The 13,843-nt window shown below is 35.2% G+C and overlaps 1 protein-coding gene across 1 annotated transcript in view; it reads left to right on the top strand.

The window, feature by feature from the left end:
• LOC134478905 (uncharacterized) overlaps positions 1–13,843 on the top strand; it is a 91,496-nt gene that overhangs the window by 34,834 nt on the left and 42,819 nt on the right. Inside the window, 2 exon segments of the mRNA XM_063282809.1 lie at positions 4,482–4,540; positions 11,537–11,709. Coding sequence (XP_063138879.1) covers positions 4,482–4,540; positions 11,537–11,709 — 232 coding nt within the window.

The raw sequence follows: 13,843 nt of genomic DNA on the forward strand, positions 1-13,843 counted from the left end.
GTATTAGATAATCCACATGCAGATCATTTCTGGAAAAATTACTATTCTGGCAATCATATTAGCTGCCGATCATTTTTGACACATCAAATTTTGACCATTGTCTCAATACTTCTTGGTACTGCTGTCATTGTGGTTTTGCACCCTTTTTTATGAAAGGCAATTTCAAAACAGACTTTCAAGTATGCTGGCATGTCCAGTCTTTGTAACCCCTTTTCTACAATGTTCCCTGAGCTATGGAGAGTTTAGCTATAATATACATATATTCACAAGTGTTAGGTATTCCACTATGCACGTATCTCTTCAGTGTGTACATTTTTGTTTTCTGTAATGTTCTTCATTTTTGTACTAAGAAACTTCTTTGATGATGTATGATGGCCCCACCTATTGGTGGATGTAAGACTAATATTTAGAATGCTGTAAAGAACTTGGTGACTTAGTAAATTTATGCGATATATATTAAGATTTATTACATCAGGAGCTCCGTAAATCTGTCTAGATTTCTTGCACCAGCCATGATTTCAATACTTTTGAGAGAAATTCTTTCATTTGCTAAAGTATTTCATGGGACTTTTCCCAAAATATGGATGTTTTAGATAGTACTTGGATTCCTGTCAGATATGGGGGCTTGAGTGCCTGTTGCCAAATAAATCTTACAGGGATGTCTCAGAAATCAACTGATTCTGTGTGGATATGTCTTAGAAACTTCTTTCTTTACTTCACAGTTCTAAGGTACATAAAGCAGTATGCAGGATGAAATGTTAGGGAAGAAACTGATAGATGTACCCATCTTGAACACCTATGAAATATGCCAAGAACCAGTATTAGATATCAGAATAGGTGCAATAAGGGGCACTACACCTCAGTTGTAAACAACTGCACTTTGATTAGACTTCAATGTAATTTCTTTACCACAGCATTGAACATAGTTCTGGGTCTTTCATTTGTTTTCTCAGAAATAAATGATATTCCTAAGTACCGCTATAGATCAACACTTTATACCTTGTTAATTCTCTTTAGGATCATATGTTCAGGTTCTTTGCCCTGTCCAAGTCACATATTTTCACTCCTCTTTTACAAGATAAATTCATTTTCCTAGGAAATTATGAATGAAATAGAAATATGCAATTCCTTCATTTGTGGCTACTTTTTTTTCTTCTTTCCACATCTGAAATTAGCCATAATTGATTGTAGTCTGAAATGTTAATAGCTGAAATTTCAAGTAAGAAGAGAATGCTTTCTATACTGAGTTAAGTGAAGAACATTTAGCAGTGACAGTCTTATTTGGGCAAGGATGATAATCATTCTATCACCTAGAGTTTCCTTACAGAGTCTGCTGCCCATCCTCTAGGTACTTGTCAACTATTATGGAACCAATGGCTTGCTCTGCACATCTAAGGTCATACACAATGGACTCTTTTTTCCTACAGCATTTGTAAACAAGTAGGAAAATATTACACCTGAATGATGTCAGGGGAACACACATTAGTACTGAAGTAGTCAAAGTTCTCTTATGAAGATCAGATGATAGTAAACATAAGTGAGCCTAAATATTCCATAAAAATATTCATATATCTTATAAACTCGACATGTAGCAACATAAATAATTTACCCACAAAGTGACTATTTCTTCTTTAAAAAATCACAAACTTGCTGTAATGTAAATCAATGAAACCCCATCATCACAGTTAACTTCAAAATATTAAGTGTCTGGTAGAAATTCTAAGTAAATTTCTATTTTAATAAAAAAACAAACAAAAAAAAGAACAGAAAAAAAACAAAGTATAAAACCAAAAACAACAACAAAAATATCTTATAAATTGAAGAGATATCAGATAATGGAAATATTTCCCCATGCTCATGAATCAGTAAGATTTATAAAATGAAAAACCTAGATTGCCGTATAATACCCTGTTGATTCTATCATTTAAAGCTGAATAAATTGTATAAAACTTTTGATTTTATTAGGACAAAAATATTATAGAATTGATTTTTTCCCACTTTCTTTGCAGTCTTCTAACATGAGCCCTTGAACTCACCCATAAAGCCTCCCCAACATGACTGCCAAAACTTTAACTGAACAACTTCTACAACGAGGAACATGTAAAAATTAATGGGACCTGAAACGTACACAAAGAAATGTAGGCTATTGCATTGTAACAAGTGTATGCAATTGTATCGAAAACAAGTGTATTTTATGGATGTGGGAAAAAGATGGAAACTGTTTTAAATCCAAACTGGTAGTGTCTATATTATTGGTTTGAGAGAGTTAATGCTTAGAGTTATTAATGAGCAGTATATAAAGGTCCTTGTAATTTTGTTGCCATATACTTTTCCCCCTTTTTGGATGAATGACTACAGGGTTATCTATCATTTTTTTTCTCTACAATATATACCTTATCTTCCGACTGCTGTTTTCCTTTTGTAGAACAAGATTGTTGATGAAAAATGGCTTACTGGTTACTATGCTGTGTAATGTTTCTCCTTTTTGACTGATATGAATGATACTTTGGCTGAGTAATAAAGTCTACCTTTCTGTTTCATGTTTACCTTTCTGATTTTGGGGAAATTGTTCTGAGACAAACCATATGCAAAATGTTATTGAGGCAGGTTTATTCTCATGCTTATTGTAGTGTCCTGAAATTATGAATGAGGGACCTGTCTCAGATGGTTCTGATGAGTTAATAAAGATTTTGATAACGAGGGTCTAGGTGGTGCAGACAGAGGCAGCAGTTTTAGGATGCTTGATAAAAGGACCAGGGAGGGGGTTAGGGATTTATCTCAGTGGTACAGCGCTTGCCTAGGAAGCGCAAGGCCCTGGGTTCGGTCCCCAGCTCCGAAAAAAAAAAAGAACCAAAAAAAAAAAAAAAAAAAAAAGGACCAGGGAGGAAGGAGGCATGGAGATTCACCAGGACAGAAGCAAAGGAGAGTGGTTCAGGACAGAGAAGCAGCTGACATGGAAAAGCCAGTGTAAAAGCCGGCCCTGGACGGCTGCCCAATGGGGTCCAGGGCAACAAAGAGGAATATAGACTTCAGCAAGTAATAACGTGGGAATATCAGAGGGGGACAGTTTAGGCACTTGTAGGTTAGGAAGTGGTCTCGCCATTGAGATGAAAAAGGCATATAGAAACAAAGACTGTTTGTATGTGTCTTTCACTTGAGAATATAAAGCATTGGGGTGGTAGGAGGAATGCACCTCAGCCCATCAGCATTTGGAATCACTTGAGTAGTATTTGCTGGTTGCAGAAACAGATGTTGTTCAATATGGAAGTGATAACTTACTCCTATAAATAAATTGGAAATTCACGAATGTAAAATATGACCTGTGCCTTAAGATTAAGAGGTCAACATGATAGTTAAAACTTTGTAAGCGATTATTTTAATTTTAGTAGTTTGTCACTTTTCTATTCTTCCAGTGAAAATAGTTACTACCAATGCTGTCTGCTGTACCAGGAAAGTGTAAGAGCTGTACACAGCGACCTATGAAGAACGGGCTGTGCAAACCTATAAGGAAATATTCTCCTGTTTGCTGATTATTTTCTGCTCTAAGGACACAGGGTTTGGGACTCTTGATCTGAGATTAAAAGAATTTATGTAAATTTGAGGAGTTTTGATGATTATTAACAGTGAGCAAAGCCTTGATGATGTACGTTTGCTCAATAAAAGACAGGGTTACAGCTCTCTAGTTGGGAAAATTTAAGAGCATGAAAGGGGAGAAGGAAGAATGATTATTGAGAAGCTTAAGGAATGGTGAGAAAGGAGAAGAAAATAAAAAATGATGAGAATCTTCAATAAACAGAATCCCTGAAATAGTAGCTTGCATCTACTTCTGGCCCCAAGTGATTCCTGAATCAGCACTGTTACCATTCCCACTAAGGACCCTCCCTATGCTGACGAGGTTCCTCAGCACTGGGTCATAGACAGAATCAGAGAATTTTGTAGACATACGCATAATTCAACATAATATTTCAGACCAAAATTCACTTACAATTTTGTAAACCTATTGGTTGCTTTCATTACAAGCATGTATAAAAACTTCCAGGATTATAAAATATCATAATGATGAAGGTGGTGTTCAGGTCAAATCCATGTTGGATAATCCGAGTTCTATATCTGAGGTGCATTGTGTCTCCAGCAATAGGTAAAGTCTTTAACACTCTAGAAAACATCCGAGGGCAATGGCCTACATTGTTTTGAGAGTCTCATGAACAGTACCAAAGCAACAGAAAAAATAAAACTGAATGTTTATTTTTTTATGCCAAGTTTTGGTGCCATTGTAGACAGTCTATGAGCTTTTGTGGGGACATTTTTAGTCAAAGTGTCATAGCACACATGTGAGTGTGTTTGCGTGTGCATGTGTTTGTGTGTGTGTATGTGTGTCTGTAATTATGTACACATATTTGTACTATTTTTTATTTCTGTAAATAATAGAGGAACATAATTTTTATGCTTCTTATCACTTCTCTTGCTGTTTCCCTCTCTAGGATCTCTACGCGATATGAAATGGTCCCTTTTATTTTTGACTTCTTCAGTTTTCCTTCCTGTATGTTTGCATGTAAAATTTGAAGTTAACAATCATAGATGAGAGGGAATTTTCAGTATTTGCCTTTATCAGTTTGGTATACCAACTTAAAACAATTACGATATTTATAGGTCTATCAATTTACTTTCAAGTGTCATTTCCGGTTTTTAAGGATTGAATGGGCTTGTACAGTATATATATATAATATATATATATATATATATTATATATATATATGTGTGTATGTATATATATATATAATATATATATCTCACAATTTTGTTTATTTATTCATCAATTTAAAAACATTTACACTGTTTCCATATCTTAAATATTGTGAATAAACTGGCAATGAGCACACATTGTGTGTTGGCTCTGCACACTGTCCTACACCCAGACGAAGCCTGACTCACAGGTGCTGTGAAATGGACAGGATGACAGGAGAGGCCAAAACATGTAAGTCAACACCTGGAGGAACTGGATCCCCCAGGATCTAGAGACATAGGAACCTGGCCCAGCCAGTGGAACAGCTGAACATGGCTTGAACCTGGACACAGAGCACACCTGGCATCTGGCTCTGCATCCACTATTACAACTCCCAGAGGGAACCCAACTCCCAGAGGCTCTGAAATTCACAGGACCTCAGGATCCCAGGATCACAAAGGAAGCTTGACGCCAGGAGATCTCACACAACCAGTACCACTGGAGCTCTGATGAACTCAACATTACATTTGAGGTCATAACAGTTTTCCCAATACACAGCATAACTATGACCACACAGAACTCAAAGAAACACAGAACCGTGCCCAGACAGAGAAACGGGTTACTTTCAAGTTGCTCCACTGACTGGAGTAAACCCAGGGATCTGGATCCTCACCTAGTCTTGCAACACTGTGAGAATACTTGACTCCAAGGAGCTCTGACACACCCAGGATCTCAGGACCTCAGGATCACAGGATGCGAGACTCACAGAATCACAGAAACAGCTGAACTCTGGGGAGTTCTGACACAACCAGGATCATAGTAGAGACAGGCTCCAGTCACAGACAGCAATGGGCAGGTAGCACTAGAGATAACCAGGGGGAAAGAGGCAAGCACAAGATTGAAAACAACAGAAACCAAGGCTACTTGGAATCATCAGAACACAGTTCTCCCAATACAGAATGTCCTAAACATAACAAAGGCAATATCGAGCAAACCAGTAGGCACCTTCAAAATAAATGGACAGAAAGTTGAAACAATCACACTAAAACCAGGGACTAGACAAGGCTTCTCACTCTCTCCCTACTTATTCAAATATAGTACTCGAAGTCTCAGCAGAGCAATCAGACAAAAATGTACCTTAGTGTTTGGTCTACCATGTGCAAAAGCACTTTGTTTTTTGTCCTAGGAAATAAAGCGATCATTTTACAATTAGTAATACTTTCTCCAATCCTGGCTCCAGTGTAAAGGCATGTTTATAATAACTAACTTGATTCTCACAGTAGTGTATTGAAATAAAGACATTTTTGTCTTGATTCCTCCAGATCATGTGAACTAACTTTTAACTCAAAAGTGGGTTCATGGAAAGTACTCATGGTAGCAATGTTCAATACCAATTCCTAAAACTTCAAAGTTGTCACGTGAGTAGAGGTATGCTCTGAACTGCCAGGACAATGTTTTATGCAAATTTTCAATATCCAAGAAATAAGAAAGTATTATATTCCTGACTATCTAATTGTTTTGCAGACGATGATGATGACCACAATATTTTGTTTTAAACTTGTCTGGCTTCAAGCTAAAATCTATGAACGCTCTGATTTTCAACAGTGTTATTATTTCCAATATATACATTATGTTCTTTAAAACTTCTCTCAATGTTTTAACATCGATTTTCATTAGGAAGGAATGAAGCTAAAAATATGCTCATTTATTTCTAATTTTCTTTATCATGAAACTAGTTCATGAAACTATCATGAAACTGGTACATTTTATAAAGTAACTTTATGTTATTTTTGAAATGTTTGGTGACCACCACTGACTGCTGTTTCTCCGTCACACTTTGATTTCTAGGGATCTTAAAGTATGTCTATGAAAATTTTGGTGTCATTGTACATAGTTCTTGAAAGATAAAACATGATTTGGTCAGAGTGATATTCATATAGGAAAAGTATACATGAAATTTTAAATCATATGAGTAGGGCACAGTAAAAAAAACCTACAAAAATAGTAATCACTCCATTATTACTGGAAAGTATGTTATTTGGAGAAAAATGTTCAGCAGCATATGGAAGCGTTCAGAGCAGAGAAAGAGAAAAAGACTGTGTATGAACGAGGCTGACTGGTGCAGAATGGGGAACATCTGAGTAGAAAATGGGAGACGCCTGTGGTAGGAAGAAAAACACACCCTCAATAAAGTAGAGGACATTCGAGAACATAGATTTGATTCTGTATTTCTTTTATTACTTGCACTACAATGTATTTCCTTACAGTTAGAATTACGTAGCAGACAATCTCCATGAAAAAAATTGTAGTTTGATAGACTTGTGCTATCTTCATTAGTTCTGTGTAACTACACACATCAGTTGAAATACAGTTTGCAAAAGGTATAATTTGACACTATCACTCAAATTCCTTTGTTTTAAAATCATAAACCTTCTAAGATTACATGATCGTTTTATGAGGATAATGTACATAACGTATACTGTTTTAATTATGACATTTACACATTATCTCCCAGGTTGGTTCATTCTCCATGCTTTGAGTCTCTAGGATTTACTATAAAAATGTAACTATACACTCATAATTATCTATTCTTTATTGTAGATCTCAGTGTTGTCTGACTTTCAGCATTCTGAATTTATCTCACTTAAGCACATTTATCTTTAAAGTAATTGTGAGTTTTGTCTCTGTTAGATATTAAGGCCCACAGAGTTCATGGTATCTGAATACTGAATTTTTCTTGTTGACCTTTGATTGATTCAATGAACTAGGTAGTAAGAATTTTCGGGGTGAATATATATTACAAAATATTTGTCAAAGTATTCCTTCAAAATGCAGATATCTACCATCTACCCATCCATCTATCAATCTGTATATCTATCTCAGTGTTTCTATTTATGAAATATGAATATATATGTAAAATATATACATACACACACATAAACAAACAAACACACACACACACACACACACACACACACACACATGCTTTAAAACCAAAGGGTAGAAGGAAAAGAAAATGAAATGCATGGGTCACATTGTCAAAACATGCCATCTCTTCTAATACACCATAACATTCTGTCAGCCTGACTGCTACAGAGTCCGCAGACTTCAGTAGTTTGTCAACTAACTGCTGTATGTAGTTCAATATTGTATGCTGGGAACGAGAAGAAAATTTTACATTGAATCAGAGTTCTCCATTCCATATTATCTCACCATAAAGGTAATTTCAATAACAAATGTGATACTCATAATTGACTTATATTATTTGGAAGTGGTCTGTCTTGATTTGTTCAGACTATGTGAAGTAATTCAAATCACCAGTGTCTTGGAAAACTATGTTAGGAATGTTCTCTACCAATTCCTTAATGATAGAGAGTTATCATGTGAGGAGAAGGATGCATTTCCATAAACAGGAGAAAAGTTTCTGCAAACCTTTAAAAATATCTGACCAGTTTAAGAGTGAGAATTATTTTATGCCCAAACAAGTTGATAACGCACCATGATTGCAAAGATTTTTTATTTGTAACCTCAACCCACAGTAGAAGAATTCTGGTATTCTGCAAATTGTTTTCAACAAAATTAAACAGAATACTGATAAAATAGGTACAACACTCCATTCATTATTTGCTTTCAATTTTATTTAATGAGGAACTGCATTTTCCTAATATTTTAACCATATCTTTACATTATTCTTGAATAAATATAAGGACTGCCATTAAATGCTGTCTCCCTTTGATTCTAATTCTCAGGAACGTTAAAGGCTTTTTAAGTAAAAGTAATGGTGTCTCTCCAAATTTCTTGAAAGGGGTAATATACGATTTAATCAAAATTTCCTTCTGTTAAGTAAATGTATATTTTAAATATTCAAACTGTGTTGCAGGACACAGTAGACAAACCATCAAACGAATAGTCTATATAATAATAGAGGGCAGGCTTTGATTATAGATGAGAGAGTGCAATATACAGAGCTCAGGGCAGAGAGAAAAACAACTTTATGTGACCAAGTCTGTCCATGAGAAAAGGGAGAAAATCATGAGAAAAATTAAAACTAGCGGGGCCAGAATAAAGTTCGCCTTCATAAGGAATAATACTCTAGAACGTTTAGAGAGTTTCCATCCTGTAGAACAAGACAGAAAGGTTTGGAATGCTATGGATATTTAGATGGGAGATTGAGTCTGAGATTTATAGAGTATCTCTCAGGTTGTTTCAATCACAATTCTTTGTCTCTAGGCTACACTCTATAAAATTTACTGCATATTAATAATTGTGTGTCCTCCTCTGTATCCTTCAAAGCTGTCTGGCTTCACAGAACTGTGTGAAGGTTTCAGACTCTCTGTCAGTAAAGCACATTCCAATTAAAATTCTTTGATATTTTGTGTCTATTCAGGTCTAAGGTTCACAGTGTTAATGTCGTCTCCATGCTACCTTTTTCATAAGGAGCCTTTTGTTGAAAAATAAGACTTGACAATCTTCTAGGATTCACATGCATTTCACAATATTCCTCTTATCATACACATGTCTATCTATGTATCCATCCATGTATCTGTATCCTCTCTCATCTATATCTATAAGGACTGCCATTAACTGCTGTCTATCTTTGACTCTAATTCTCAGGGACGTTAAAGGCTTTTAACTATAGATGTAGCTATGTCTACATATATATGTATACTTATAGTTGTGAAAATGTTATTCATTACAAATACTGGTGGTTCCACTTGTGTATTCCATGTTTTAAAGCTAGAGGGAGAGAAATGGAATGCACATGTCACTCTGCCGGATGGCATGAGCCATAGAATATTGACATCACAATGGTTCTTCAGCCTGACAACTACAGAATCCTCAGACTACAGTTGCTTTCTAGCCACTGCAGTCACCGGTTTGGTGTTTAGAGGCAGAGAGGCGAAGGAAAATTCACATTGTTCGATGAATTCTTCATTGCAGGCTCATCTAAAAAGGTATGTATTTATATAATTTGATTCTCATGATAGACTTATGGTATCAAGAAGTGTTCTGTCTTGATTCTTCCAGATCATGTGAAATAACTCTCACCTAAAGTGGTTTCTTGAAAAGGTAATCATTGTAGCAATAGTCAACACCAAACTTCTACAGAAACAAAGTTATCACATGGAGAGGGGTATATTTGAGTTACAGAGGAGAATAATTTGGGTAAATTTTTAAAAACTGTACAAGTTAGAAATGAGGATTACTTTATTCTCAACCCATGTACATTACCCACCATGACTTCAGATAATGATCTTAAGAAACTGGTAAATCTAACCCAAAATCTAAGAATTCTCTGCTTTTCATGAAATTGTTATTTTTTCCATCACACCTTGTATTCATTGGAATCTAAATCTCAAATTTAACATTGACTCAGATTAGAAATGCACAGCTTTCATGACATGGTCATTTACTTTCAATTTTGTTCATCATGAAACTGAGGTAATACTATATTTAAACATATCTATCATTATTGCTTGATGTGTGTGATGGCAACCATAGGTGTTCTGTGTTTGAGGCTTTGATTCATGTTTGTCTTAAGTCCCTTAAAAATGGAAGCTAGGACATTTCTGCACAAATTCTTTGAAAGATGTAATATACATATATTATATTACATATTCTGGGATGAATTACTGTCACTTGAGTAACTTCATATTTTAAATATCCAAACTGAATGAGCAGGGAAAGTAAAGGAACCACCAAAGCAGAAGCCACTGCATTATTAGAGCAGCAATATTGTTATGGTTAAGAGTGGAAAATGTTCAGAGGCATCCGGAATATTTCAGGATATAGAGAAAAGAAACAGGTTTGATATGATCAAGTCTAGGAAAAGAGAAGGAATACAATCAGAAGATAAAGAAGGAGATAGGTTGGTCAGGAAAAAGGACTCTCAGAGAGGAGGGGGGTTCTCGCACGTATTAGGAGTTAGTATGATGAGGACGGGGACAGGATGTTGGAAAAGAACAGAAACGCAGATGGGGATTTTAAATTTATATAAAGTATTTTTAGCCCCTTCAGGAATAAAGAAGGTCAGAATGGGAACTGATATCCTATAAGAACAAGTCAATGGAGAGTCAGATGTCCCTTTTGCCACAAGGGAAATATGTACCTTTGTTAGACAAGACAATTTTACAATTTTTTGACGAATGCTTATTTTCTTTTTCATTTTTGTTATTGTTGTTGTTGTTCTTCTTCTTTTTGTTGTTTATTTTTATCTATCTGTTTGTTACCATCAGGAATCTTTCTTTACTGTACTTGAGCTGGACCAAGCCTGGCACTTCTGAGTCCCTCCCAGAGACCTAACTAAATCATCTAGATAACCTGATTATTTCTTCACATCTACTATGTTAGCTAACAAAGATTTAGTTATGGCATTTTCTCAGAGTACCATATCTGATATCTGTCATAACCTACATCTACATTAGTACTCAAAACAATTTCAAATTTTTGGTTATACATTAGCAGTGTAGTAACTTATTTGGATGTTATTACCACAACATTAGGATCCACATTAAAGTGTTGCAGCATTTACAGTTTGAGAACTATTTCTCTAGATCCTTCCATTTACAATTCTTCAAACTACCCCATGACTCTTCAGAAAAGATTCCCACTTCTGAAAAGATCCCAGTTCTTCAATATGTTCCCAATAGTTTTCTTCATACATGACATATTTTGTGTTACATTTTAAATCTGTCTATACCTCAACAGAATCATGCTTGGAAAATTGAGTCTGTATTTTAACACCATTTACCCTTTGAAATAGAGTATGAATACTGGTCTTATAACTTATCCACTGAATACTTTCTCTGCTAGGTGGAGTTCTGTATGAGGAGCATTTTTTCCAACATGGAAATGATTGAGGAAGATGTGGGAGAAGAAAATCGAGCCGTAGTTTGCCAAGGGGCCGCGGTTCTCCGAAGAGGCTGGAAAAGAAATAAACGATATCTCACCCTCTTCACTGATGTTTTGGTTATATCCAGTAAACTGTAAGTAAAAGCATCATGCATTCCTTACTATAAGAGGCCACACATGGGAAAAGATTTAATGTACAAAACTATTTAAACTAGCCATTATTTTTGAGATTATAATTACTTCACTGCTCTCTTTCCTTTTCCTCTTCCATGTCCTTCCATAGATCCCTCCTTCTTCTCTTTTAAAATCATGGCTTTGTGTTTTTTATTACTTGTTCTTACACATTATTTCATATAGAAGCTAACTTAGGATACACATATATAATAGATATGTATATACACATATAAATGTATAGTTTCTAAGTATTTAAATATAGCATGCTCAGTCAGTATAATACTGTGTGTATTTGTGTTTTCAGGAAGGTATATTTGGCATTAGATAAGCAACTATGTGATTTTCCTAGGGGTGGGTGCTCTCTTACTCTCAAATTTCCTTAGTGGCCTTTACTTCTTGAGTAGGGTTGATGCTTAGTTGACTAACCCTACGTAATTGCAATTTTTTTGACACATTACTTGGGCACATTTAAAAAATGAATTAAGGTATTACTCTGTTGTTTTAATCTGGCAAAAGATTAGCAACAAGCTACCAAGGAGACTGTTATGCTAGCATGTGTCCACAGTTCTAGCATTTTTAAAACTAACTTATGAGGATTACAAGTCATTATGAGAGACTCGTGAAATATACAGGGACGCATTTCTCTAAATAAAATAATAAATCCATGATAAGCAGGAGCCTTCTTGCTTGGTGTTTACAAATACAGTATAGAAGCAAGACGGTTGGTCATAAGGGGCTACACATGTAAGTCTCCTGACCTCATAGCTTCCACATTAGCATGAAGAGACAGGAAGCAACTCCTATCCCTCCACTAAAATAGGAAACTGCTGGTACTAAGTCTTGCTTGGTTTTTCTGCAGACACTAGAGAAAAGTGAGGTGATTGAATGAAGCTGTGTACATGGTTATATTGCAATTTATGGCCATAGAGGGGTTTTCTGGAACCACATCATATATAATCTCCACTGGTCATGATCATAGCCTTCTATTATTCTAGAAGGTGTGATGTTGCTGCTGACATTATCACTTTAATATTTTAAGTGCTGTTCTCATAAGTACATAAAATTATCAGACATCAATGAAATAGTCTATAACATTTTGGGGGGGTAGGGGTTGTAATTTTCTGAGAATCAGTGAATTATTTTCCAGAAGATCCATTTCACAGATTGTGAGAAAATAAAAGATTCAGGTGAGAGTTCTTCTGTACATTATAAATACACCAACTGGGTACATTTTTCCTGCAACCCTGATCAGTCATGTAAGCTCCTTCAAAGAAAATAGTTAGTGACTTATTGAGGCAGGCTGAATATAAGAGAATTGACTGGCTGTCTATCAATCTGTCCATCTTTCTTGATTCTCTACACAGCTCCCTACATTCCACACTGGAAAATCTTCACACTTTATTTTAAAATATAGCTATCAACTTATCTGAAAAGTGAAAAAAAAACTGATCATTTGCCATATAAGTGGAGTTGCTGGAAGGAAGTCAACTTCATTTTGTGTTGTGAGAATAAAGGAAACAGCAATTGTTGGTTTCTTAAAGGCAGTTTATAGGGTCCCTTCTGTCGGGTTGCCATAGTAATTAAAACTATATTTAGATTCACATTCATATTATCTAAAGAAGGTTATCAAGCTTATAAGAAATGATTGTCATGATTTCCATTTTCAAAGAAGCTTATCTCTTAACAGACCATGGGATGAGAAGTTTTAGGTTCAAGGATTTCTTGGAAATTTTGATTTTTATATAGGTATATATATATATATATATATACATATATATATATATATATACATTTAGATGTTTTCAATGGTGAATGTAAATAATAGATATAACTGTCTCGTATTACTGAGACTTGTGTGTATGTATATCTTGAAGTTACATGTTACATGTTACATGATAGCGTGTATTTTGACTATAGCATGTAACATCAGAATACATGAGGAATCTTTTTTTGTAGTGCAATTAGTCTTCACATGTTTCCAATATTAAAGGATTATATACAGGAATCTTTGGAGCATGGCTTATTCTTGTGATATTCTGTCCCCAGAATTAGAGAGGGAGTCATTTATAATTCAGTTGTGTAGCCACATACTAG

This window comes from Rattus norvegicus, chromosome 2 (genome assembly GCF_036323735.1).
Source record: "Rattus norvegicus strain BN/NHsdMcwi chromosome 2, GRCr8, whole genome shotgun sequence".
NCBI classification, from domain to species: Eukaryota; Metazoa; Chordata; class Mammalia; order Rodentia; family Muridae; genus Rattus; species Rattus norvegicus.